The 26,252-nt window shown below is 43.1% G+C and overlaps 1 protein-coding gene across 6 annotated transcripts in view; it reads right to left on the bottom strand.

Moving 5' to 3' along the window:
- The window catches only part of nav3 (neuron navigator 3), a 221,515-nt gene extending 210,715 nt beyond the window's left edge, over positions 1-10,800 (bottom strand). For all 6 annotated transcript variants that reach the window (XM_078243124.1, XM_078243119.1, XM_078243120.1 and 3 more), the window contains exon 1: positions 10,321-10,800. In XM_078243124.1, coding sequence (XP_078099250.1) covers positions 10,321-10,581 — 261 coding nt within the window. In that variant the 5' untranslated portion in view covers positions 10,582-10,800. The remainder of the gene's footprint in view (positions 1-10,320) is intronic.
- Between the last annotated feature and the right edge of the window lie 15,452 nt (positions 10,801-26,252).

Raw genomic sequence — 26,252 nt, 5'->3', positions numbered from 1 at the left:
AGAAGTGCTTTGCACTTTGGTGGAAAAGAGGCCCACCTGCAGCCCAGAGGAAAAGTAATATCAAGTCGGAGAGAAGGGCAATAGAACAGCCCTGACAATGAAGAATAGGAGGCCACTGTGGGATAGATGTAGATCATTAAGACCTGGCATTTCATAACCTCCCATACTGTACGCTCAAATGATATTATAATAGGGTGCACTCATTCATTTTCTCGATCTGCCTGTTCCTATTACAGGTTGCGGTGGCTCGGTGTGTAACCCAGCATACAGTAGATTGCCATTTAGTGTGACGTATAATCATACCTATGGGTGACTGAGACTCTCCAATGCACTTAACTTACATCTCTATAAACTGTGGGAGGTGGCACACTTGAACACGGTGTGAACATGCAAACCACAAAGAAAGATATAGGGCCAGGAATTAAGTCCAAGTTCTTCTTGCTGTGAGACTGCAACATTAGAAACTCAACCACCAAGCACTGACAAACGGCTTCACAATTTATATTACTGTAAAAGACCTCATTTCATTTTATTTCATTTTTATTGACACAGACGCACAGACATAGACGCGCACCCACAAGGCTCCAGTTGCAGCTTCACAACATGCAGTTTCACACTCGATTTACTATTACCAAAAGGCCGTGGACACATCAAATGCTGCCACACTGCTCTGCAGACAGACCAGAGGCTGGAGGGGGCACGCACCACTGAGTCAGCCTATGACCTCATTACTACATTAGAGTCTGCCTCGACCTGCATGATCTTTCCGCAGCTGTAAACCTCCGAGAGCTGTATCTCAGTGTGTCCAGCATCACACCAGCACTGCCAGGGTAACACTAGAAAGGCCAATTGACATCTGCCTTGCATTTCAGAATTTAAATCTCTCAGGTTTTAAAACCTTGCCTTTAAAAATGCGTGTCTTCTTTTTTGCTTCTGACTAAATACTGTATACCACCTGTAGTGGATGACACGAGAGCCATTTTAAGACAGTGTCAAGGGTCAGGGGTTTGATCCAACTGGGGCCACCAACCAAACAAACATGCATAAATGGTACATTCAAGGCAATTTAACTAAAACTTCCACCAAATGCACATAAGAAAATCCCTCACAGGGTGCTACTGCTCAGAGTGAATGTACAGAAATATATGAGAAAGAGTAATGATTTCCATTTGGCATTTTATTGGCCCTTTAATAAGCCTTGCAGAGACAAATTGCAGAAAATAAAAAAAACCAACCGTCTGGATTGAAAAGAAAAAAAAGTGGAAAAATAATGAGAACATAGATGCTGGTTGTGGGTAATGATGAGTCTAAATGTGGGGGCTAACCGCTCCAAAAAAAACATGTGTGCTTGCTCTGTTAAGCGCCCCGTAAAAGCTTGTGCCAAGGGAGGGTACAGCAATGAACCACCACCCAGTATCCCACCAGAACGAGCTTTTCATCCAGCCATCTGCGTCTCAGGGTTGGTTTGTGTTTTCTATTTATTTATCAAATACATCCAACAGTCAACCCTTAAATGTAGCCCATGGTTAGATGATTGATGCCGTTTTTCAGCAGCACTCTGTTTCACATTCAAACTGTTACAAACATTCACACCTGGGAACTACCAACTGAAACCACAGTTTTTTTTCCACTGAGGAGCTTCAACTGGAGATGAAGTTTGCACTGGAGTCATCCCTCAGGTTTTTGTCATTTTTGTCACTCACACTTTTTAATGTTGTAAAGACATACATAAGGCTTCTGACAGATGGAAAAAACAATGTTTGAAAGCATGGGGACATAACATCAGGGTGAAAATCAGTTCTGCTCCTTTCAGAAAAACTGAAAATCCTTTAGCCCATACTGTAGGTGCACTATTAGCCTGTGCATTTGTTTTTATCTGAATAGTCACAGTTACTCCCCGGAGCACCCCTCTTCACCCCATGTGTGAGCGCTCCCTTGACTCATAACAGCAATCATTCTTTGTGCATGCCTTAAAACAACACATCCACAGAGCGATGGCCAGTGTTAGCATGTGTTATGGGATATGTTAGGATGTTTGCTCCCTGTCCATGCTTGCTTGGACACTTCTGACACCGGTTGTTGTGGCTTTCCCAGATGTTTCCTTGCAGCTGTCTGGGTCACCGTTAGACACAATGCAGAGATAGAGATAATAAAAAAGGTGATTGAAGAGCTAGAGGAGAAGAGAAGAGAAGAGACGAGAAGAGAAGAGACGAGACGAGAAGAGTGACCTATTCGTTCAAAAGAGGAAAGGTTATCTGTGACAGCTGGAGAGACAGAACTGGGCCAGGTGTGTGCTAACTCTCTCCTGCTGTTTTTCTCATTATGAATATCACAGAGGAAAAGATAGACAGAGAAAGAAGAGAGAGAGAGAGAGAGGTGGAGGAAAAGATGATGGGGGTGTGGAGGGTGGAAATAAAAGCATATGACAAAGAGAAAGTGGGGGTGGGGTGGGGGGGTGTAAAGGTCAAAGGAAAATACCAGTAAGTGAGTTGGAGGGAGTGGAATAAGAGAAAGGCTCCAGTGAGAAGAGACAGAAATAGGAGGCCAGGGAAGGACTCAGGGAGGAATGCTGGGAATGGGAAAGAGCAGAAAGACAGTGACAGGAGACGGAGTGGAAAAAAAATAGAAGTGCTGGGAAGATGTGAAAAGAAGGGATTGAGGAAGAATAAAGGACGGAGAGAAGAGGATGCTAAGAAAACACTGCAGACAGAGAGACTGCTGACAGACGGCTGAAGAGAGACTAATGATGGAAATGTGAGGTGGAGGTAAAGATGATCTGCCCCCCACTTCACACTCAAAACATCTTGCGTGTGTGTGTGTGTGTGTGTGTGCGTCTCTAGTGACCTTATAGCAACCTTATATGAGCATCAGGTGGGCGAAGCGTCCAGCATGAGGACAATTCAGACACACCATGGTGTCAGGTAAGCCACTAAAAACACATCGCAGTGTAACTCCACACAGAAAGGCACTATTAGGCAATATGATGATGTGAACATGCCCCAGGGCAAAACAAATCACGTGTTTTGGCTTGGCAGGTTGCCAAGAGTGTTTAGAGAGACGTCGTATAATTGAAAAGTTGCAGGTTGTACATCCTGCTCATGTTTTTCAGCATAAACAGGACCAGATAGACGTAATAATATGGTAAGGGGGGGGGTTCTGTCTTTAATGCATGCTCCTATTGCTTCTCCATGTTTGTGTTTCTTCTTTTATGGCATTAAACAACAAACAAGTGAACCATTCCTCATGGATCATTTAGCAGGCCTACCTTTGAACTAGAGGAAAGCCTGGAACTGTACGAAGTGTGTGCGTGCACGTGTGTGTGCTAGTGCCATATCAGCATCTGCATTAGAGCAGGGTAACTTTCTACCACACGCATGCACACTTTCCTGCATCCAATCAGTGCCATGATGCCTCACAAAAGCAGAGTTAGAAACATCAGAGAGAAAGCTCAGAATATGATGAGACAATAACAGGGCAGTGGGAGGGTTTGTTCGCTTTAATCTCACTTATTTGTTGATACTGTATATGGGGCATCGGGCCAGAGAGAGCGCGCGGAGACCTAAAAACCCAGGTGCAAGCCACTGTGAAGGCTAACGTCCAGCATGGGTCCTTGAGCAAGGCATTGTATTTCTAACAGCTCTATCTCTGTAGCTTATTATTCAATTCCAGGGCCTTGTAAGGTCAGAATGGGTAATCCTTTCCTAACAAACTCCCATTAAAGATGTGGCAATATTTGCTAATTCATACCCCTGGTAAACAAGAATGAAGCCTCAGCCATCATGGAATTCTTCTCTGAAAATGTTTCACTTCTGTACTCATGTACTTGAACTTGTTTTGTTTTGGAGCGAACACTATGACTGTACTTCCAGGGGAGCCGCTCTGTGTGTTCTCACTCCAAGATTTAAACACCACGGCCGACAGCAGACTCCCCGTGGCACGAAAGGCAATGAAATACTGTGTGTAAGACAAAATGCACTGGGAGAAGAAGGGTAGAGAGAGAGCATTGGAAAGCATAATATTGTTTCAAATATTTTCCCAATTCCGAACCCAGGGGTCATTAAGGAATCTCAGCAGTGTGGGGGGAATGTTGTAGAAGTGGGCAGACTAATGCTAAAACATGTGAGTGAATCACATTAGTGGTAGTGTTTTTTTTTAGCTGCAACATATGTTAACCTAATCTGATTTTTAGTTTTTACATTTCTTTAAATTTGATAATTCTATGGGTCAAAAATCGTGTGTTAGACCAAAAATCACTGCCATGTTTCCAACTTGAATGAAGCCAAGTGAGCTGGGGTGGACTCCCCTGTTAACACATTATTTCTGATTGGTTGAACAGACCACAGACTGTTGACCTTTATATTGCAAATATGACAAGGACAAACTACCGCACAGCAGTAGCACGAACATGGAGATGATGACAAAAACTGCACTAACAAAATTGCCCGGCATCCTTTCATTATGCGTGTCAGCAGCTTCAACCAAGGCCATTTTCATTCCAACTCTCATGTCATTCTATACTGTTAAATTCAAGGAAGTTGTGGTTCCCTTTTCAGGAATACAATTTAGAATCAATGAGAGCCTAACAACCACTTCAGTCGCATCACAGTGCGTTGTAAAGATCACTCCCGGACCTCGTTGGCTGGAAGAAGTGCAAATATAGCCGCGCCGCTCTTCCTGCTCGTTAGCATTCACACCTCCCTCATGACGACAACTTCTCTTCCAGATATGGAGTCCGGCACACGGCAAGTCAGACCACCCATGACTAGGACACGTTCAGACCCCCCCCCCCCAACCCATCCTATTCTCTCTCCCTCTGCTGGAACAACTTGGCCTCCTCTTGCTTCTCTCTGTTGTTTCAGCGGTGTCAGAGCCACTCGAGGGGGGAAGAGCGAGAGCTGAGTGAGAGCCAGGAGGACGGAGAGAGCACGCTTTGACCAAAACCATTAATGCATCACTGCTAAAATTGTGGTTAACTATATGTGTACAGATGACTTGTGGACAGATTATCTAATATTCCACAAGTTTCCTATTCATATTGTCCCTTCACATCCCTCCAAACATTGAGGTCAGAACAGATGCAAATGTCACTGTAATGGAGCTAAAAAACAGAAATGTTGATCATAAGTGACTGGCAGTACTACTTGCACATGTTCCTGATGCATACTGTATGAATATATGAAAGCAATGTGCTTAGGTTTCTGCACAAAATACATTTGCACACTAAACTTTAGAGGCTACATGCAACTCTACATGGATGGGATGATCAAGTCGTGCAAGTCTACGTTTGCGTTTCCGTTTGTCATTTCATGCTAATTTTGTCGAAATTACATATCACATAACCAGATTTACTGGGGGAATATCACTCTAAAAAAGAAACCTGTAAAAAGCTCGATGGCTTTATGGAGTGTCAGCAATAATTCAGTTATTGTGTGCATGAAAACCTTGCACGCAGACACGGGCAGAACAACAGAAAAAGAGAAGAGAAAGAGGACAAAATGAAACAGACAGTGACAGGCCCACCCAGAGAAAGACAAGGAGGGAAGCAGAGGTTTGTTTACATTCTACTCACTCACTCAAACTCACTGGACCCCGACATCATTCCCTGAGGCACTCCAACTCACTGTCCTACTTTGAACCCACCCATGTTGTTGCCTAGAGCATTATCAGGCCAGAAGCAAGAGATGCACCAAACAAGAAAAATATGCAACAACAGACCCTGATTATTCTCCACACACACACACACACACACACACACACACACACACACACACACACACACACACACACAAAGAGAATCAACAGGATGTTTTCTGTTCTCTAAGTGAGCTAGTGTGTCTGGCACTCTGTCTGCACTTCCGGCAAACATTTGCGTACTTATTCTTGAGTACCAACATTCTGGGATAACATTTCCCTGACTTCAGAGGCCAGCAAAAATAGTCACGGCTGGTGTATAAAATGAGCTGCATTTCTGAGATGAAGACACATTCACTGTATACAGTATGACTCTATTCTGTTGCACACAAGAGAGAGCATCTCAGGGTAGACTGACAGCAGAGAAAGATAACTTTAGAATCAGTTTACAGTAGGTACTTCTGGTATTGTAAATCCCACATTTGTGCATTTATCCCACGCCCAATTACTTCTACTACGGCTATGCAGTTGTACAACCATTGTATTTTTAACACAACGCTCTATGTTTGAAAGAGAAAAAAAAGTTACGAGGCCTGTAAAAGGAAGGCACAATTTGAGTTTCCCAAACATTCTGCTCTTATGGACAGAGCAAGCAAGTGCGTGGTAAAAACAGGGACTATGCGGTGACTCTAAATGCTAAACTAATTGGTGTTTGGAAACTGACCTGACCAAGTCTTCATCATACTAGAGAGCTCGGTTTAGTAATTGGCTGTATTCTCAGGGTCAAGACTAAGAAAGGCGTAGATTAGAGGAGCGAGCACGTCACTGGGACGTCATTAGTTTGAATGTGAGACAGGTTATTAAATACTTTTAACTCAAATAATTTGCTGGGAAGCACACAATTCTTCAAGGATGAATAACGATGAATCCAATCAACATCATTTTGTTCTTCTGCCATACTGTAGATTTATTAAAAAGGTGTGATGCCATTTTCAGTTCTACTTCAAAAAGAACTCCACATTACCGACTAAATAAGTGCCCTGGGCTGTGGGATTTGGACAGCTGCCAAAACTCTTGATGCACAAGATAATTCCCTATCAGTGGTGGTGGCGCTGACACTTTATTAGAGCCCAGTCGACTCAGATAAGCTCTTCATTCCAGCTCGTCATCCCGCAGTGCCAGAGGCAGTGACTGATGTGACGTGTCAGCGGAGAGTACAACAGGAAGAGCAAACGTCTGGCCTTGTATTCGTCTCCATCATGCAGAGGGAATGGGAGGCTTTGACAGCTCGGAATCATAGACGGATAAAGATAGGAGGCCTCGGAAGAGCGCAGGTGTTGCACAACACCACCAAAGAAACCCCATGCTTACGCTGCCACCTGATAATGTTTGTCATCTACGTTAGCCAGACAAAACTTAAATAAAGCTAACCTTTGCATTGGTAGACGAACGACTAGGATTTTGATTTGTCAGCGTATTTGCTGTCATCACAGACACCTGTGCACAGACACATGAATGCAGACACGACGTGTGGACACTCCTATCAAACTAGGCGTGGTCTACTCTGGAGTCGAGCTGAGGGATTATCTATCACACAACACATGCAGACTGCATCGATACAGCCGAGAATAGCTGCAATGCAATTGTGAATGCTGTCCAAAATGAACCTTGTCTGGGCAGCTTGGTTGAGCCCTTTACACACTGTTAGACACCCCCATAAGCAGCCTGCATCAGATGCAGATGGAGCCTGAGTGCAGCAGTCACACACCACCAAGGCTACATCTGTTCAATGTGAAACCTCTCAATCCAGACTCAGTGGAGGCCCTTTTAGTGTCAGACTAAACTGCAGATCGAATTTGTGTCAGCGGAGCTCGTCTTTCACTTGGACACGGTTCTCTTGGACTTCCTCTTTGGCTTTGCTCAAAACAACATCAGGCCTGCTCTCTTCTGCAAACACCACACCAAAGAAAAAACAAATCCCTTTTGCCTCTCTGCTTAGTGCTTAACCCTCTTATTTATTTATTTTTGCTTGCTCTTGTGTCATGAGCATTCTGCTGGCACAGGAATAATGTCGGGGGGGACGGGGACTGTGATGCTGTTTCTTGCACTTTTGGCTGCTTATATTATTTAGGTAAATCTAGGAGTTTCAATCTATTTCGCTGCTATGCTGCTGACTGCATGGTGTTCTGCACGACAGCCCCGATAAAATAACACAGAGATAATAAATAAATAAATAAATAAATAAATGTGTCATGAGTCAAAGACTCATTTGATTAACCTCTTTGTTGACCATACAGGTGCACTCCCCCACCACCAACAACTGACTGAAATCTTTCCATCTTTGGCAAACACCACCTAGGTTAGGATATGTTTAACCTCGGGCAAACAAGCCAACACATGCTGACTATTGTATATACGGGGTGGTTTGCATGTGCACAAACAAGCATACAGTCATGCATACACACACAGTCCTACGCTTGATCCCGCTTGATAACAGTGCTCCAAATTAAACAAGGAGTGTTGGTTAATGTGAAGGAGTAATGACAGCGTTTACCTTCTCTCCCTTTTGTTCCTCAGAAAGCCCGGAGAATAAAAGCTCTTAAGGGACTACACAACACAATTAGACGGGCTAATTACCCCCTCCATACCACCCATTCCTCACCCACACCGACAGGCCGGGGCAGGCAGGCGAGTTCCGTCTGCCTACGAGCTTCCCAAGGCGACAGACTATAGTATGGTGCACTGATTACTGTATATTTCAGGCAGTTTAGCTGATGCTCTACCCACAGGAAGACTAGGACAAGGCTCTCACAAACCACCATCAATTAAAAGGGTCAGCGCTAGAGCTACAACGATTAATCGATTAGTTGTCAACTATGAAATTAATCGCCAACTATTTTGATAATCGATTAATCGGTTTGAGTAAATATTAAGAAAGAAAAGTAAAAATTCTCTGATTCCAGCTTCTTGAATGTGAATATTGTTCTAGTTTCTTCTCTCCTCTGTGACAGTAAACTGAATATCTTTGAGTTGTGGACAAAACAAGACATTTGAGGATGTCATCTTGGGCTTTGGGAAACGCTGATCGACATTTTTCACAATTTTCTGACATTTTATAGACCAAACAACAAAGCGAGTAATTGAGAAAATAATCGACAGATTAATCGACAATGGAAATAATGGATAGTTTCAGAGCTAGTCAGAGCTCTTGCAGCATTTCTGCAACAGAAAAGCTTGAAGATAATAATGCCAGATACAATTAAGTGAGGAACACGTTGAACACACAAGTTGAGGAGGAAGGTGTGGGGGAAGCTTTCATTTTCAGAATATGATGGGAGATGGATGGTGACACAAGTCAAATCAGCCTTCAGCTTCATACGCTTCAAACTCAGATAAAACAAACCCTCTAAGAGCCATTTTATTGGGCCAAGCAGGACACTTGTAAGAACCCGGTTGTGTTAACGAGCTGCAAGTCGAGCTGAAGTTGCCAGTTCAGCAGCAGGTTAATGATGAACCCTCCCCCTCCCCCTTATAGTCCCCCTGCAGACTCAGTCACGGACACGCTGGGAGGATTTAGAGGCAGGGGAGCGCTGACCCACGCTTTGATGTCTCCTGCCTACATTTCCTCTAGGTCACGAGGAAAATCAGCAGTTTTGTTCAGTATCAAAAGTCTGAAAGCCAGAAAAAAAGAATCAGGGTCATGGAGTCTTTTCATTTTTTTTTTTTTTTTTTTTTTTTTTTTTCTCTGTCGGGAAGTCTTGTAACGGTAGACTGAGGGACGGAGGGGAGGAGGGGAGATCGACCGGCCAAACAGGAAAGTTTCAGTTTGTGCTTTGACAGCGGTGGATGTGGGACGGGCTGAGGCGCTGCTCAAACTATTTGGCGGGGAGTTTTGAAAACTCCTTCCTCCTCCTCCTCTGCTGCAGTCTGAAAAACTCCAAACATTTCTGCGACAAGGAAAGGACTTGGCACAGCCTGTGTTTTAGTATGGTGAAGCACTTGGTCTCTGTGAACCTATTGAAAGAATCTGCAACAATTTGACGCTGTTGGGGACATTAACAATATGCTCTGGGAGCGAGGGGGCGGCGCAGGCAATCTATCTCAAATGGGAGACAGAAAGGGGAGAAAAGCAGGGAAAAAAAGACCGTATTCAGACCATGTTCCCCTGATCTTTGGGGCTTCTCAGGTAGCACCCATTACCCCTGGATTAGTTTTCCTCCTCATAGAAGAGCAGATACAGTAATAATAGTCTTGATTAAATCCTTCAAAACACACAAAACTCTCCTGTCCCACCACTAACACACACACACACACACACACACACACACACACACACACACACAAGGATTAGTAAATTATGTGCAGACTAAATGAGCAGCAAGATGAGGTAATACACTGACAGCGTCGCATTACTCATCTGGTTTCCCCTCTTAGATAATGACCAAAAACTAGCGACATCATCCCACCGTAGCACAAATGACTCATCACAATCTGGGTTTTAGAGCGAGACAGACACCTGCTCGAACCAAGATGGGGAAAGAGAGCGTGACAGACACTGAGAGAAAAAGAGAGCGAGGCCGGACACTGTTGGCTCTTTCATGCCTGACACCTGTGGAGTGTCACTGGGCTGCCTGCACGCACAGATGCACTAAACAGAAACACAGCGAGAGTCTGTCCTCCTCCACTAACCTTGCAGATCTTGCTCTCCTCCGTCTCGGCTCTGGACTTCCCTTCAGGTGTCCTCTCCTGCTGCTGGTTCTCGGACTTGATTGACAGCTGGCAGGAGAGCCCCCGGGCGCCATCACCTGCCCTGAGCTCCTGCTGCCGGGCCACGTAGCCCTGCGAGGCGGCTGCCCTGACCACGCTGGGGATGGGGAGAGCGGTATGCACCGGCTTGCAGCTCACCGCGGACGGTTGCCTGAGCTTGGAGGCTACGCCAACCACCGGCATGGTATTTCCCAGGAACAAAAATAACAAAATAAAGTACCGCGAGGAAAGGGAAACAAGTCTGCAGTGACTCCTGCTGATGTCTGACACAGGAGAGGAAGTAAAAACTAAAAAAAAAAGAAAGAAAGAAAAGAAAAAGAAACAGCAGTTGCCTCTCAGACTGAGAGGAAAGCAGCTGCGCTCATTCTGTAGCCTACAGTGAGCAGGACTCACAGAAATTGAGAAAGCTTCTCTTTCCTCCCGTTCACTCCCTCCTCCTTCTCCTCCCACAAGCAACACGCCTCCCTCCCCTTCCTTCACTCTCTCTCTCTCTCTCTCTCTCTGTCAGAAATGTACCACAAAGTCAGCCAAAACAGTTCAAGGGGGCGTGAACCCCTCTGGAAGGTATAACCACCACTCGGCAAAACCGTGATTACTGGACCTGGCTAAGTGTGTGTGTGTGTGTGTGAGAGAGAGAGAGAGAGAGTGTGTTCAGTGCTCCCTAGCACAACTGTCAAAACAGCTCTGTTTCTCTCTCTCTCCTCATGCTAACACTGGACACTAGAAATAGACACACTCTCCGTCTACATCTGGAGCTGCCCCTCCCTTTGATGAGAGAAATAGTGAAAATGTGAGAGGGGAAAAAGCCCTAAGAGTTATACAAAATACAGAAAGAATCCTTTGAGGGTTGAAATAAGAGGAGAATTCCACTATGTTTTGTTAAAAAAAAAAATCAGGTACCAGGCTGCAAGTTTTGTTGTTGCTCAGCTGGTTTCTATTGCTGAGCTTGTTGTTGTAGTGGCTGCTCTTTGCCTTAGATTGGAGAGTAATCTGTCTCTCTCACAGTAACTCAATCTTGGTCATACTTCCTGAATGAAAACAATGAAACTTGTTTTTTAATACAGCCTCATCAAGTGTACATACTGTATGATACTGGATGATCCAATACACACTAATGACAATTTTTGCAACTTTCTGAAAGTTGACAATTACATCAACTTTGCACAGCGGCTATCCAGGTATGCGGAGGTTAATAAGTAGGCAGGGTTTGAACTTCTCTCTTAAAGGAAAATTCCGGCACAAAATGAACCTAGGGGTCAATAACATACTGTAGCTCAAACACAGCGTTCATGGTTCGACTAGTCATGACTGTTTTCCAAGATGGCGCCCGCATGTAAACATGAACGCTACTGTCTTTATAATCTATCTTTTTAATAAACTGTAAAAACTGTCTGTACACTTACAAAGTTCCCAATGCTTCGGTTTACATGTAGGGACCCTCATTATGCTACCGTTGAATTGTGGTGCAATCTTGAACCTTGTTAGTGGTATAGAAATAGCGATTTACCCTCTGCCCCGAAAGCTAGCGTTAGAAGCTAATCACTGGTTCATTGGTTTTGTTTCGATTAGCATGAAAACATGTCCCAGAGAATGATCGACTCGCTCCTGTTTTGCTGTCGGGGTGTAAAGACCATTTCAAACAATATATAAAAAAGTCTATATTGGAAAAAAGTTACCAACCCTGCCTTTAACCTATGGTGGAGCATTTAGAAAGCTGGCAGATGCTGAATACTAAGCTATCTTCATCCATTAGAAATAGGATAAAATATGTTAAATGAGATATATATATATATATATATATATATAGACGATATATATATACACACACACAGTACTGTGCAAAAGTCTTAGGCAGGTGTGAAAAAATGCTGTAAACTAAGAATGCTTTCAAAAATATAAATAATGATTGTTTATTTTTTATCAATTTACAAAATGCAAAGTGAGCAAACAAAAGAGAAATCTAAATCACATCAATATTTGGTGTTACTACCCTTTGCCTTCAAACCAGCATCAATTCTTATAGGTACTTGCAAAACGTCAGGGATTTTGTAGGATTGTAGTCAGGTGTATGATCAACCAATTATAGTATATAGGTAGTTATACTGCATCAGCAAGGTCTCTCCCAGACAAATATTTCAAAGCAGACTGGTGTTTCAAGATGTGCTGTTCAAACTCTTTTGAAAAAGCACAAAGAAACGGGCAACGTTGAGGATCGTAGACGCAGTGGTCGGCCAAGGAAACTTAGTGCAGCAGATGAAAAACACATCAAGCTTATTTCCCTTCGAAATCGAAGATTTCCAGCAGTGCCATCAGCTCAGAACTGGCAGAAACCAGCGGGACCCAGGTACACCCATCTACTGTCCGGAGAAGTCTGGCCAGAAGTGGTCTTCATGGAAGAGTTGCAGCCAAAAAGCCATACCTCCGACACTGAAACAAGGCCAAGTGACTCAACTACGCACGAAAACATAGGAACTGGGGTGCAGAAAAATTGTTGTTATGGGAAGTGAGGCTCTCCCGTGTGTAGAAAAGTACTGTAAGTGGCAGCTGCCGCTGACACAGTGATGCACATGCTTTTCCATGGGTAGCGAAGCTACAGTAGTCAGTGTTTTATGTTCGCTGCAAAGACAAACTAAATCACCTGATTAATGCAGCGTAATCACGACATCTCCCGGCCATTTTTCACCGCAGAAAGCTGCTACCAGCCAGGCTAAAGCTAACAGCTAATAGTTAGCCTGAAGAAACAAGGCGTCTGTCCCAACTAACGTTATGGTTCGGAGCTGCGACGCTGGAAACGTAACACTAATCTACAACAGCAGTCTGTTTCTGATATAACGTAATTTACACTGATTTAAGTGCTCTTGGATACACAGTTTGTTGCTAGTGTGTGACATGCAGGCTCTGCATGATCTATTTTAATCAATTTATCAACCAACCAAAGCAGGCCCCGCTAGTCGACCACAACCTGAAATTTAGAGGACGCAACATGCATGCATTATTAATATCATTCACTTTAGCCTGGATTGATATTATATGAATACAATGGTGTGATGTCAGTCAACCAGTGTATTTCTTCCTAATGTCCCTCTCCAAAATCACTTCAGAAGAGTAATCACAGCCTTACTTGCTTTGGTTTTTGTAGAGCATTAAAGTTCAACAAAGAATGGTTCACATTAGAAAAGTTCCTTTTTCATTTTTATTTTCTTTGTAGATGCACTCCCCTACAAAATCACCCCAGTAGTCGAGAATGATTTAGTATTTCTAAATAGGGCTATTTATGTCCTCTTGTAAAAATTTGTCTTTTTTTCATATTGCAATATATATCGCAGGGGGAAAAAAAGTTTTTTTCAATATCGTGCAGGCCTAGATGAGTCAAAATTTGAAATATTTGGATGTAGCAGAAGGCAGGTTGTTCGCCGAAGGGCTGGAGAGCGGTACAATAATGAGTGTCTGCAGGCAACAGTGAAGCATGGTGGAGGTTCCTTGCAAGTTTGGGGCTGCATTTCTGCAAATGGAGTTGGAGATTTGGTCAGGATTAATGGTGTCCTCAATGCTGAGAAATACAGGCAGATACTTATCCATGCAATACCATCAGGGAGGCGTATGATTGGCCCCAAATTTATTCTGCAGCAGGACAACGACCCCAAACATACAGCCAAGGTCATTAAGAACTACCTTCAGCGTAAAGAAGAACAAGAAGTCCTGGAAGTGATGGCATGGCCCCCCACAGAGCCCTGATCTCAGCATCATCGAGTCTGTCTGGGATAACATGAAGAGACAGAAGCCTACATCCACAGAAGATCTGTGGTTAGTTCTCCAAGATGTTTGGAATAACCTACTTGCCGAGTTCCTTCATAAACTGTGTGCAAGTGTACTTAGAAGAATTGATGCTGTCTTAAAGGCAAAGGGTGGTCACACCAAATATTGATTTGATTTAGGTATCCCTTCTGTTCATTCATTGCATTTTGTTAATTGATGAAAATAAACTATTAACACTTCCATTTTTGAAAGCATTCTTAGTTTACAGCATTTTTTCATACCTGCCTAAAACTTTTGCACAGTACTGTGTTGTATAAGTCGTCATCTAAATCAGTGGTTCTCAACCTTTTTTATGCCAGCGCCCCCCTATCCATTATCCAGGTCCCTAAACGCACCCCATCAAATAAGATGTAGGCTAGTTGCCCCGAATATTAATGATTACTACCTACTATTGGGCCTATTATTGCTGTTACTGTTATCAAAAATAATCAAAAAGCATATCATTGAATGACAAACAACAGATGTATTAGTTTCCCAGATATCAACATAGCCATGTGAATAGAAATTATATTTACAGGTGTTTAAAAAAATGCAACCATTTGACATTCAATTTAAATAACAGCAGCCAATCAGAACGACTACATATGTAACATTCAAACTTTAATTAGGTATTACAAACACTAACTGTAGCCAATCAGAAACAGCTAGCAATTTAACATTCAAATCTATTTTTCATTCAAATCTAAGTCTATAATCGAATTGTTCCAACAGAAAACAAGCTGCACTTATCAAGGGGTAAAAGCAGAAGGATTTACTGCCCAATGGAAATAGGTTTACAACCTTTGAAAGTTAGTGAGAGCCCTTTGTTGATGCTTAGAAGAGTATAGGTTTGCTTGAGTAAATAGCAGAAAAAAACGTTTGGAGAAACACAACCCCACATCGTGCTGCGTTTTGAGGAGGTGTGAGAATCCGTCACTGCAAAAGAATTTCTAATAAGGGAAGAAGTTTCACTCTCTCGACACTTCGGGCTTCTGAACTGGTTGTAGTTCCCCTCTTGTTCGATATAGGGGGCGATCACAGGCGAGTGCAGAATGAATGGGACTCTATGCCCCTTAAAATCCACTTTTCTCAGGATATCATTTTTTGTCTAGTAATTTGAATGCTGCATTCGAAAGGGGAGAATAAGAAAATACACACTGCTGGGTGTTAGATTTTTTTTAAAGTGGCTTTTTTGTTCTAAAAAGTCTTTTTAAAATGTCAAAGACGCCATACACATATGCGGCCAGAGATACTGCTTTAAAGCAAGCTCTGAGTCGCTTCCTTTTTTCTCCCGAGACCCGACAACCATTTAACATTCAACACACGACACAGCTGACAGGTTAGCCTCTCCCTGTCAGTACACGTGCTAGAAAGAGGTTTGCTAATGTTTTAAAGACCACGCCGAAATATTCACTCTGACATTCTGGTTCTGCTTCGGATGCCGTCAAGCGGGATCTCCGATCGTAATCAGTCCTTCACTGACCAATCAGCATTCATTAGCAGAATGCTAGCGTGTTATGGCCAACAACGACTCAACCTGTAAGAAATCAAAAGGACATAAGTACTCCTTCATTCAACTTTTGACCTATAATCCATGTTGAACTTGCAAAAACTACAATCAAATCTGAGATTTCTCAACGACAATCAGGAGAAAGAGACAAATTTAGTCGTCTAGCTCCACAGAGTCCCATTCATTTTGCACTCGCCTGCGATCACCCCCAGTGGAACTCTGGTGGAACTGCAACCAAATTCAGTACAATGGGGCTTAATAGGGAGTGAAAAGGCTTTCCGTAGACCGGCTTTGATCACTGCCTCTATCGCTTCCACAAGAAAGTTTTAAAACACAAAACGTAAGCCCTGAACTGCCCGGGAGTTTGTGAAACAGCTAAATGTTTGCCAAACAACAAAGCACAGTCAATGTCTCTCCCTTGTCTCTTTTCTTTCTCTCTTTCTCCGTGAAATGAAGCTGCCTTCAGGTGCAGTAGGAAGATCTGTAAAAGATCTGATGAAAAACTGTTACTATGAAAGATACAGTCTACTTGTGCTACGTTGGGGGGGTTAAAGAACACAACAGGACGTCGCACCACCCGTTTTTTTTTAATCTGAATGCAATTTCACGCTGAAGTACGGAACTCATTTAAGATGATGCTTTGACGTCCCGTTTCCGTGAAGGCAGCACGGAGCTGCACCAAACAAAGCTGACAGAAGTACAGAAGGGAAGAAGAGTTATGATACACCGTCTCGTCCAGTTGCAGTGCTGTAAACTGACAGGTTTTAATGTTGCAGACCATTGTTTTTTGCAAGTAGTTTAAAGTGTAAACATGTATTGTTATTGTGAATCTTTGGTTTAAACTAGCTTTCAAACAAACGCCCCCCCAAGGGCAACTCAACGCCCCCCTTTCCAAAATATTGCTTCCAGCGCCCCCTCGATCTAAATGAAACACAACTGACTGAACTGACTCAGAATTCGGTCAAAGGTTAATATATTATTAAAGGTACAAGCATGTAGAAGATCTTGACTGAAGTAACCACATTGACAATGGTGAAGCAGGAGGACAGATTACAATGATGCAGCTTCTGGAAGTGGCCACAGAAGTAGCTTCAGCCTGCTTTTCTGTAACAAGAAACAGAGGCTGCACCAGTGTCCAATGTATATCACTGGTGTGGAGAGCAGGAGGCTGACAGCTACTAAAATACATGAAATAACTCTGTCCACCCACCCCCCCAAAAAAAAACAGCATTGGGGACAATGCTGGGACGACCATGTTTTGTTGGTTGGCGAGAGACAGATGAGCCACAGTGCATTTGGACTGCATTAACCGGACACAATATGACATGTAGCAATATCCCCCCCCTCCCCTTCTAAGGGCTCCCTGCTCTGTGCTAGACATAAAAGGGAGTGAAAGTTTTATATGAAAAGGGCTCCATCTGGTTCAGTTTAGAGAGGCGAGGAGATGTGCTGGAATCAGAGGGGCACTTTGCTGTGTCACGGCAAACCGGAAACTTTTTAACACGGCTTCGTCCAATAAAAAGAGCCGGGGGGTTGTCTCACACATGTGATCTTACCACAGAAATCAAAACACCTACAACGTCAGGACACCTCCATCATGTACCCCCTTTTTGTGTTGTAGCTGAGTCCGACTTGCACAAGAAGGTCAAGGTGAAAAATTCCTTCACGAAATCAGTTAAGTGCGACATGATTACTTTACACACCGCTACTTCCTCTTCTACTCACTTTCATACTGCCTCAGTGCCTTTGACAGTCAATTGCCTTAATAGGGACGCTACTTCCTCTGGCCCAGAATAGCACCAGCTACTCAAACATGTTTTCAATCATGCACCAGGGGCTATCATGACAAGCCTAAAACAACAGGATACCATGTGAATGAATGGCGCAAGTCCAACCTCGACTTCTACTGCTGCTGCCTGCTGAGCTGCACGGATTTGAGGCACACTTGGCAGGCACCCAACTTCGCCTGGATCTGTCGGGAAACCCTCTGATGAGGTCCCATCCAGGGGGTGTTGAGACGAACCATGGAGAGATCTTATAAAGCCTCTCGCTTTCCACCTGTTTTTCGTCGGTTAATAGAGACGATAATCAGCTCACGCTGCAAAATAATTGCCCGGTGGAAATGAAAGTGTCTCTGCTATCTGCAGGTAAAAAGACCACCGCTGTAATACGGCAACCAAAGTTCCTCGTTTAGCAACAGTGAAACGCTCCAAAGTCAACACGGGCAAAGCAGATCTCAGGTTCACTTCCATGCTCACACATGGCGTTGGGCAGGTCAGCACCCTTATGTTTGGCTACCGGGGCCAACCACTTCTCTAAAAATAGTGTCACTGGGAGGGAGACGTTGACAAAAGGAGATTAAATGATCACTGTATGCTGAATTGCTAAATTTTTGTTTTCGTCTTTGAGTAATATTTCAGAATATGTGGCAGCCAAAGCAATCAGTGGAGCTGCAGTCAAGACCACCTCAGTTGAGTCCGAGTCCATTCCCAGATTTGGTCCTGTCAAATATATAAACTTTTGGAACAATTGGTCCCAACCAAGATAAGAAAAATACCACAGCAAACCAAAGCACACATCCTACAGTAGTAGGGACAAGAATAACATGTCTATCAAAATGTAAAATAGGTTATAGGAACAAAGATGGAGGCCGACATACTTGCAAGACAACACCAATCCTTTTAACATCCAACTAACTGATATGTACACTTCTGACCATATTCATCTGTGTGCATCTAAAAGAAGATGAATGCATTTTCACAACAACTGAAGCTAACCTTCTGTTAAAATGCCTTCGTCTTATTTTGGCACAGACATGAAAAAGACTTCACCACATCTAAATTTAAGCTCCGGTGACTATTCCTGTTTAGGCTGCCCAGTAAAGCTTCCCTTTTCTAGGTTTCCAGCAAAACCACTACTACATATCTGGTGGAGAGGGAACACATTCCAGCTGACGGTAGTCGGGGGGTGGAGGTGGCGGTCAAGGACGGAGGGATGAAAGCTGCTAGGTTGACACACTTGCTAAGTGATACACAGGCAGCTTCTGATACAATCATTCAGCGCTGTAAGTCCTACTTCAAAGTAACAGTCTTATCTGGGCTTTCACCTACAGCTTCAGTTTTCTGACAGCAGGTGTAGTGCTAGACTATGTATCCCCTTAAAAAATATCTTTGTATCCCCCCCCCCCCATGTTGAGTATGATTCCACCTTTTTGATGTTCATGTCAATGATCTGTGGTTTGGTTGCTGTTGGAAAACAAAACAAGTCTAATAGCAGTTCAGTCAGTAAGAATAACAGATATTTCTGGCTTATGGAATCAATAATGTCATGTGTTTATTATCTGTTCCAGGCAGTGGGTGGATGGATGTTAACCTGCACTAGGTGTGTGTGTGTGGTTTATATGAAAGATACCGCCCAGGGTCACACGACGTCAGCACTGTGGTTGTGCTGTGGCTGTAAAAACAAACATGCCGGGGTGCTGGAGATAAGAGAGGTCAAACACCTTCCACCCTCCAGGCGTGTGCACACACACACACACACACACACACACACACACAAACGCACGCAGAGTATAAACATATCCCCCTCGGGAGGCTGGCTAGATAGTCACGCACCTGGACCTGCCAGCAATCTGAATGCTATCAGTCAACCGCACGTCAGACAACACGGAAAATAAAACAAACACTCTAGCACTGACACACACACACACACACACACACACACACACACACACACACACACACACACACACCAAAGAGGTGCCTGCGCATACGGAGGCATGTACAGCGGCTGAGTGAACACAGGCATGTGCCATTAACATACATCAAGCGTGCCCCGGCCGGGAGGACGTAAACATACATTCACTTTCATCCTCCCTCTCAGGATTCACAGATAGATTCCTGCTCCTCAGTCAACCTTTGGCTTCTCTGCGGTCAACCACCCACGCAGAAAACACGCATTCAACCGAAAACATTGGCGCATCATGGGAAATCTGTCCTCATTCCCCACAAACTGTAGTTCGCATCACAGATCTTCATACACACTTCTGAATTGCTGCATATATGACTTTTTAATAGGTATTCTAGGATGTAAACAATGTATTAATGATATGAAGTGACCTAGTGTGTCAGACAAATCTCACTCATACTAGTCAGAGAATCAGGACTATGACAGTTTCATCATTATTTAATCATCTAGTCGCCACCGTCAAAGCTTTCCTCATTTCTCCTCAGTAAAAAAAACCTGCACTGTTACACTTGACACATTTCAAAGGCCAATGACTTTCATTCTTTGCAGCACAGTTGGGAAAAATCAATCACATTTACGACCAACGCATTCCTTTCCCTTGTAATTTGCTACGGTCACTCTTCCCAACATCCACCCCACATCTCAATGTTTCCCCTTCACACTGGTGTCCTCGGCGAATCTTGGATTTTTTCACAGCTGGAGTTGATAAAGTCCTAAAGTGCTGAATGGGACGCTTCCCTCAAAAACAACAAGCAAGGAGAGGGGATGTGGAGTCGTCCCAAAGTTTGAGTGAGCTGGGCTGGAGTGCTGCAGGAAGAAGCTGCCACCCATTTCAAATGTTATCACTCAATTAAATGGGTCAGAGGTTTTCAGCCTCATAGATAAGGGTTACAAGGGCCCCACTACACCTTCTAGTAGGTTCAGAAGGCCGTTATCATCTGTTCATACGCTAACGATCGCAGTTTTAAACAGGCGGTTAATGCTGCGACTTGAAACAAAAGTACACGCTTAGGTTTAGGCAACAGAACTACTTGGTTTAGAAAAAGATGAGTACAATTAAAATAAATTTGTAACGTAACTTAAGTTTCACTTTCACACGAGACAGGAACAGTCACCTGTTTTCCTTTCCTCTGTAAAGAACATATTTTCCCTAAAGACAACATATATTTACAGTTTAAGCAGTGGTATATTTTAAAGGAACTGATCCAAACTGAAATAAATAGATGCTCTGTTGCTCACATTGCTTTCTAAAAAACATAATCTGTGTGTGTTTTTAGTGTCAGTAGCAAGTCTCTATTTACTACACAATCAATGCATAATATTCAACTCTTTTTTTAATTTTTTTTTTTTTTATTATTATTCTCTGACTTGTCAATCAACACAATATAGCAGCATATAGCAACAGCATATAACAAAATATGGACGTTCATTTTGTCAATCAATATGCCTAGATTGGCCTGCTGGATTTATTTGGCAAAGACATTACCACAGAGGGAAAATGAAATCTCTCTATTGATCCACTCAAAGGCTTTTACAGAGGTGAATGGCTGCTGTTCTGACTCGGGTGCCTGGGTCTGTTTCCCGACTAACTGCCGTTAGCGTCCTTCGCACCGGAGGTTAAGTGCTGACAGTGGCAGGCTGCTAGCTGGCTGGGGGCAGACTGTGGATGTGTCCCCGGGGCTGTTGTCAGCTCTCATCCCGACTGAAGCCTTGCAGCGGCGGGAGAGTGCGGCAGACAGACAGGGGTGTGCTAGCTGGCTAAATTACCATTAGATTAGTCTATCTATACAGTTAACATTACTGATGAATTCGTGGGTTAGCCCAGAGTTGTTAACAGTGGTCAAAACAATCATACTAAAAATAGCTGAGCGTGTTGAACAATGTCGTAATCTTATGTTACCCACCAAGAATTAGCTAACGCTAAGCATTGGCATTAGCTACTTGTCAACTTATTTTACTGTCTATGCACCAAAGCACTTTTCCTCTTCGGTCCCCCTACAGGTTGGAAGCGGAATTGTCCATTACTGTTACCATTACCACTATTCCGATGTCTCGAACAAGTTAATGAACCACTGAAACGATTTTGATCACATTATTTTAAGGTACAAAAGAATCTTTGGTGTTGGATCGATCGATATTGAAATCAATCAATATCAATAAATAAGGTCTCTGTTGTATTACTGTGTTGCAAAGTGGCATGTAATCAATGACAAAAAGATGCTATGTGGCAGAAAAAAAGTTGTATTACGTTTACTGAGTATAACTCTCCTCCAACCAACAAGAATCGAGGTTTGTATCAAATCGTGGGGCAAAAATCGTGATACGAACCAAATCGCAGGTTTGGTGTATCGTTACAGCCCTAGTGTCTTCACATCAGTATTTTGTAGGAAAAATGATCTATATTGCTCAGACATGTCTTTGGGTATTGTTGCCCCCTTGCAAACAAAGATATTGCATGACTGACAACAACTTACACTTATAGAACATAAAGAAACCTGGTTTTTCAGCTCCATTTACACTTTACACTTCGGATTGTCTCTGACTCCCCAATACCTCAGCCACTATTATTTCTGTACCAAATTGGTACAGTATGCAGGGAAATGCAGTTGAAAATGTGCATTGATTGCACAGTCACCTGGAAAAGTTCATTCAACTGTGACAATATACACTAGCTCTGCCCAATAGAACATGACTCCATCAATCACCACAAACAAGTACTCATCTAGTGGGAAACACCACTGTATGTGCAGATGGTTGTTAAGCCAGACGCCCCAGTCCACAAGCTCTCCATTACAACACACTGTATAGCAGTTTAGCAACAACTTTTTCCACTCAACCTGCGCACATATGCATAATAATGTTTAATGCTGAATTAACCAGCTCGAAAGCTGATGTTAAAAAAGGTTTTTTCACTGCGAGTCCACCTGAAAGTCAGCCACCGTATTGAGACAAGATCAACCCAAGGGTCATGGCCATTCAGCACCAAAGGAGACAGGAAACTCTGCGTCGACCGGCAGGAAGACCATCTCAACAGTTCTCTCCCCGCCACTGCTATCTCCACTCCATTGGGGACATTTTTATCATGCTGCACTCACAGAGTGACAGCAAGTTATATTGTGGGAGTCTAATAATGAAAACCTACGTGAGAGTCAATTCAATGCATCATTCACTTAAAGCCTTTCATTTAGCCTTCACATCACTTCTTACATCGTCTAATGAAACTCCAAGACAACTCTGCTGCCACGATCAGAAAAAAAGGACTCGTTTATTATCACTACAGTCAACACCTTTATAATATCAACAAACGCAGCGTGTTTCAACCTCTTAATTTCTTGCCAAACAACAGACTAGTGTTCTTTATCCCCCGAGTAACTAGCTTAAGCCTCATTACTTTCAAATGTGTTAAGGCACACACAGCCTTTTAACCTCCATCCCCTGGGCTGTAAATAAGGAAAGCTTGTTGTTTGCTCATCTGATAAACACATATTGGTGTCATCTGCGGCTGGCCTCGGGTTGCTTCGACTCGCCTTCATTAGCGCTGAGGCTCATATAATGGCCGCGTTACCGCTGTCTGAGAGCACCGTCTGATTAAAGACGAGGGTTAAAAGCTGCCCAACCGCCTTCAGCCGTACCCCTGGAAGCTGGCACGCTGTCAACATGTCCAGATGTGAGTGTGAAACCGTGCACATGTACCTATAGTATGGGCTCTCATATACAGTATGTACAGAAATGTGTCCGCATATGAAAAGACACTTGCAACATTGCATGATAACATTCACACACACAGAGAACAAAGCAGACTGAAGCAGCCTGCATTCACTATACAACATCTTATTATGTTTAATATCTACTCAACAGCACTAGCTTGTTAAAGATGCCTTTAAACACAGCCTACGGCACTGTACTATACATGCTCGATACACACAGTTGTTACATAAGTTTCCTAAGCAAAAGCAGCTGGCGGGCATCTCTGCTCTGTTTTGATTTATGGTGCGAATGGAGGGGGAGAGGGGATTGAGGAGAGTCATCTAATTGGTACACTCTGACCCACGGAGCAACAATTCAGAGGGTTTCTAAAAAGATCCATGTATACCTTCACAGCTGAGTCGCCACGAGCAGGAAGTGTGTCTACCCATGACTGTGTGTGTGCGTGACAAGACCGTGTTGGCGGTGGGAGTTCCTCTCATCTGACACAAATGTGTCGGCTGTACATCCTGTTGACTGGCGGCATGTTGAGGCAGATGGGACTCGTGGGCCCCCTGCTTCATGACTGCTGTACATTAGGAGTTTTTGATAAAAAAAAAAAAAAATCTAAGTATTTAAATTCTTTTCAAGTTGCTTGGTAACAGAATCTTAAGGAAAGACACTGCAGGTGAATAGGGTAAATATTTAATGGAATAGGCCAGATATTACCATGAAACTTCCCCAGTTGATTACTTTTATTTGCATTACCAGATTCAAAATTCTTGTTTCATTTTGTTATTATTAGAGTCAAAGATATTTTACAAAGAGGATTTTGGATATCTCTTTTTATTACTCCAAAAATCTGAAAATACTATCAACAGCCATTAAAAAGCCATGCTCTTAGGAATAATGTTATATAAATATGGCTATGAATGATATATGATCAAGCCCCTCTGAAAAAAATGTCAGAATACTTATATCCTTTACAGTTATTAGAAGTCTACAGACGCAAATAGATGTGTAAGAAGTGTAGTGAGATAACACCTTAAAGTTTAATGTGGTTGTTTTCTTTCCATTAGTCCACTAGTAAAGAAGCAAAATAGCCCAAAATCTCACAATTGACCAGTGCATGAAAAATTTATGTTTTTGCCTGCCATGTCTGGCTTTAATTCGGCTAACCGCTAGCTGAGACAGCATAGTAAAAGACCCTCAAACCTGAAAATAACTGTTAAAATATATAACAGCTGTTACGTCAGTTCTACTTTACTTGTGCTCATTTAAAATACAATCACTCAATACTTGTCTTTATTGTTATTGCTGTAAAGTCTTAATTTAGCTGTAGCCTGCTTTTCCCAGTGTTTAGTTTGAGTTAACGTTATTTTAGACTGAATCAAGCTGTCAGCTAGCGGTTAGCTGAATTAGCTGTTAGCTAAACTAGTGTTAGCTTCCCGGTGGAGGCTAACCGTTCTCTTAATACATCCATGGGGCTAACGGCAGACCGCTACAACTATCACAGATCGTGCAGTGTCGTAAATCCCATGGATGTATTAAGAGAACTCGTAAAACAGGATTATCATCTTGCGCATGCGTAGAACGGATCGTGCAGGCAGCACGGATCGTGTACCGACATTTATCAATGTGAGGTTGGAGTTACATCAACAGTGCTGAAAAACAATAACAAACAAAGGAACCCAAATGCCAAAGTCGCAGCTGACAAAAATTGGAACTTGTGTTTGTGTGCTGGTTAATATTAGGTGTAATAGTGATGATGCCAACGATCTCTGCATTAACAGACTCTAAATCTCTGCTTGATGTTACTCTATCAAACAGTGAGATGCTGAGAGACACACACACACACACACACACACTTGAGAGTAAATAACTGAGACGGAGAACAAGGAACAGAAAAAGAGGCTGCTTGTATAAGTAGGACTAAAAGAGAAGCCGGCATCCATTACAGTCAATATGTGTGTGTGCGTGTGTGTGTGTGTGTGTGTGTGTGTGTGTGTGTGAGAAAGACAGATACAGACAGAGAGAGCAAATGAGTAGCTTTAATGTGAACAGTAAATGAGAGGTAAAAGCAAAGAGTTTACTCCTGGGTGTGTGTGTGTGTGTGTGTGTGTGTGTGTGTGTGTCTGTCTGTCTGTCTTAGGGTGGTCCAGTCAGTGTGTTTACACTTCAGGCTCTTTTCGGTGTTTTCAGTGTGTTTAATGACAGCTGTTGAAAGCTTAATGGCGCTCTGTCCTGCCTGGATCCTGGTTATTACAGGATTCTCTTACAGTTAAACGGCAACATACACACATTGTTTGATTTTTCCAGACCAGGTTAACAAATACAACTCGTCTTTAAATTGAGGCTTGCGCAGAAGAAAGTAGTAACAACCAAGTCGAGAATGTTACGCAACTGCAACTGACAATTATATCACACTGACTGACACGGATTTAAAGTTCGCCCTATAACATAAATCCACATTTAAAAATGCAGGTTTTTTTTTATAGTGAATATAGCAAGTTTGGTTTACTTCGGCAACCTGCCTAAATATTAGTGCCTTATCAAGTTGCTTACTTATAACCTGGATTTTCCACAGGGCACGTCTGTGCTGCGATCCAACTGTGCTGCGATCCAGCTGTGCCGCGGTTTGGTTCCGTCCTCCGCCATGCGCCATACCACAGCTGGAGCGTCTCAGAAGCGGAGCATCTTGCCTGCCCGACTCACAGATTATATTGTCTCTACAAGTATGTTTATTAAGCTAGTATCTACCTTCCACTCCCAGCACTCCTGCAACAAAACTCCATGTCTTCTGTTTTCTGGTGTTGTCCTGATAAAAAGGATCTGTGGTGTCTTATTATGTTTTTCCACCTCCAAGATGAATCTCTGCGTCTGCGGTGTTGTAGAGGAGACGTATACAATATTGGGTATATTGTATATTGTCGATATTGTCTTTTGGTAAATTGACTGGATGCTCTCGCTGTTCCACTTCCTGCCCAGCTGTCTGTATGCCACGCGGCTCACGTGAAAATAGACCTGGCGCGTATCTTTAGCGGAGCGGAGAACCGCTTCATGCACGCTTCTGGGACGCGGCGTGGCGCGGGGGGTGGAATATCAAGCATTGAGTTGC

This window comes from Sander vitreus, chromosome 23 (assembly GCF_031162955.1).
Source record: "Sander vitreus isolate 19-12246 chromosome 23, sanVit1, whole genome shotgun sequence".
Lineage (NCBI taxonomy): Eukaryota > Metazoa > Chordata > Actinopteri > Perciformes > Percidae > Sander > Sander vitreus.
The sequence above is the reverse complement of the archived record's forward strand: the minus strand, read 5'-3'. Positions and strand labels throughout refer to the sequence as shown.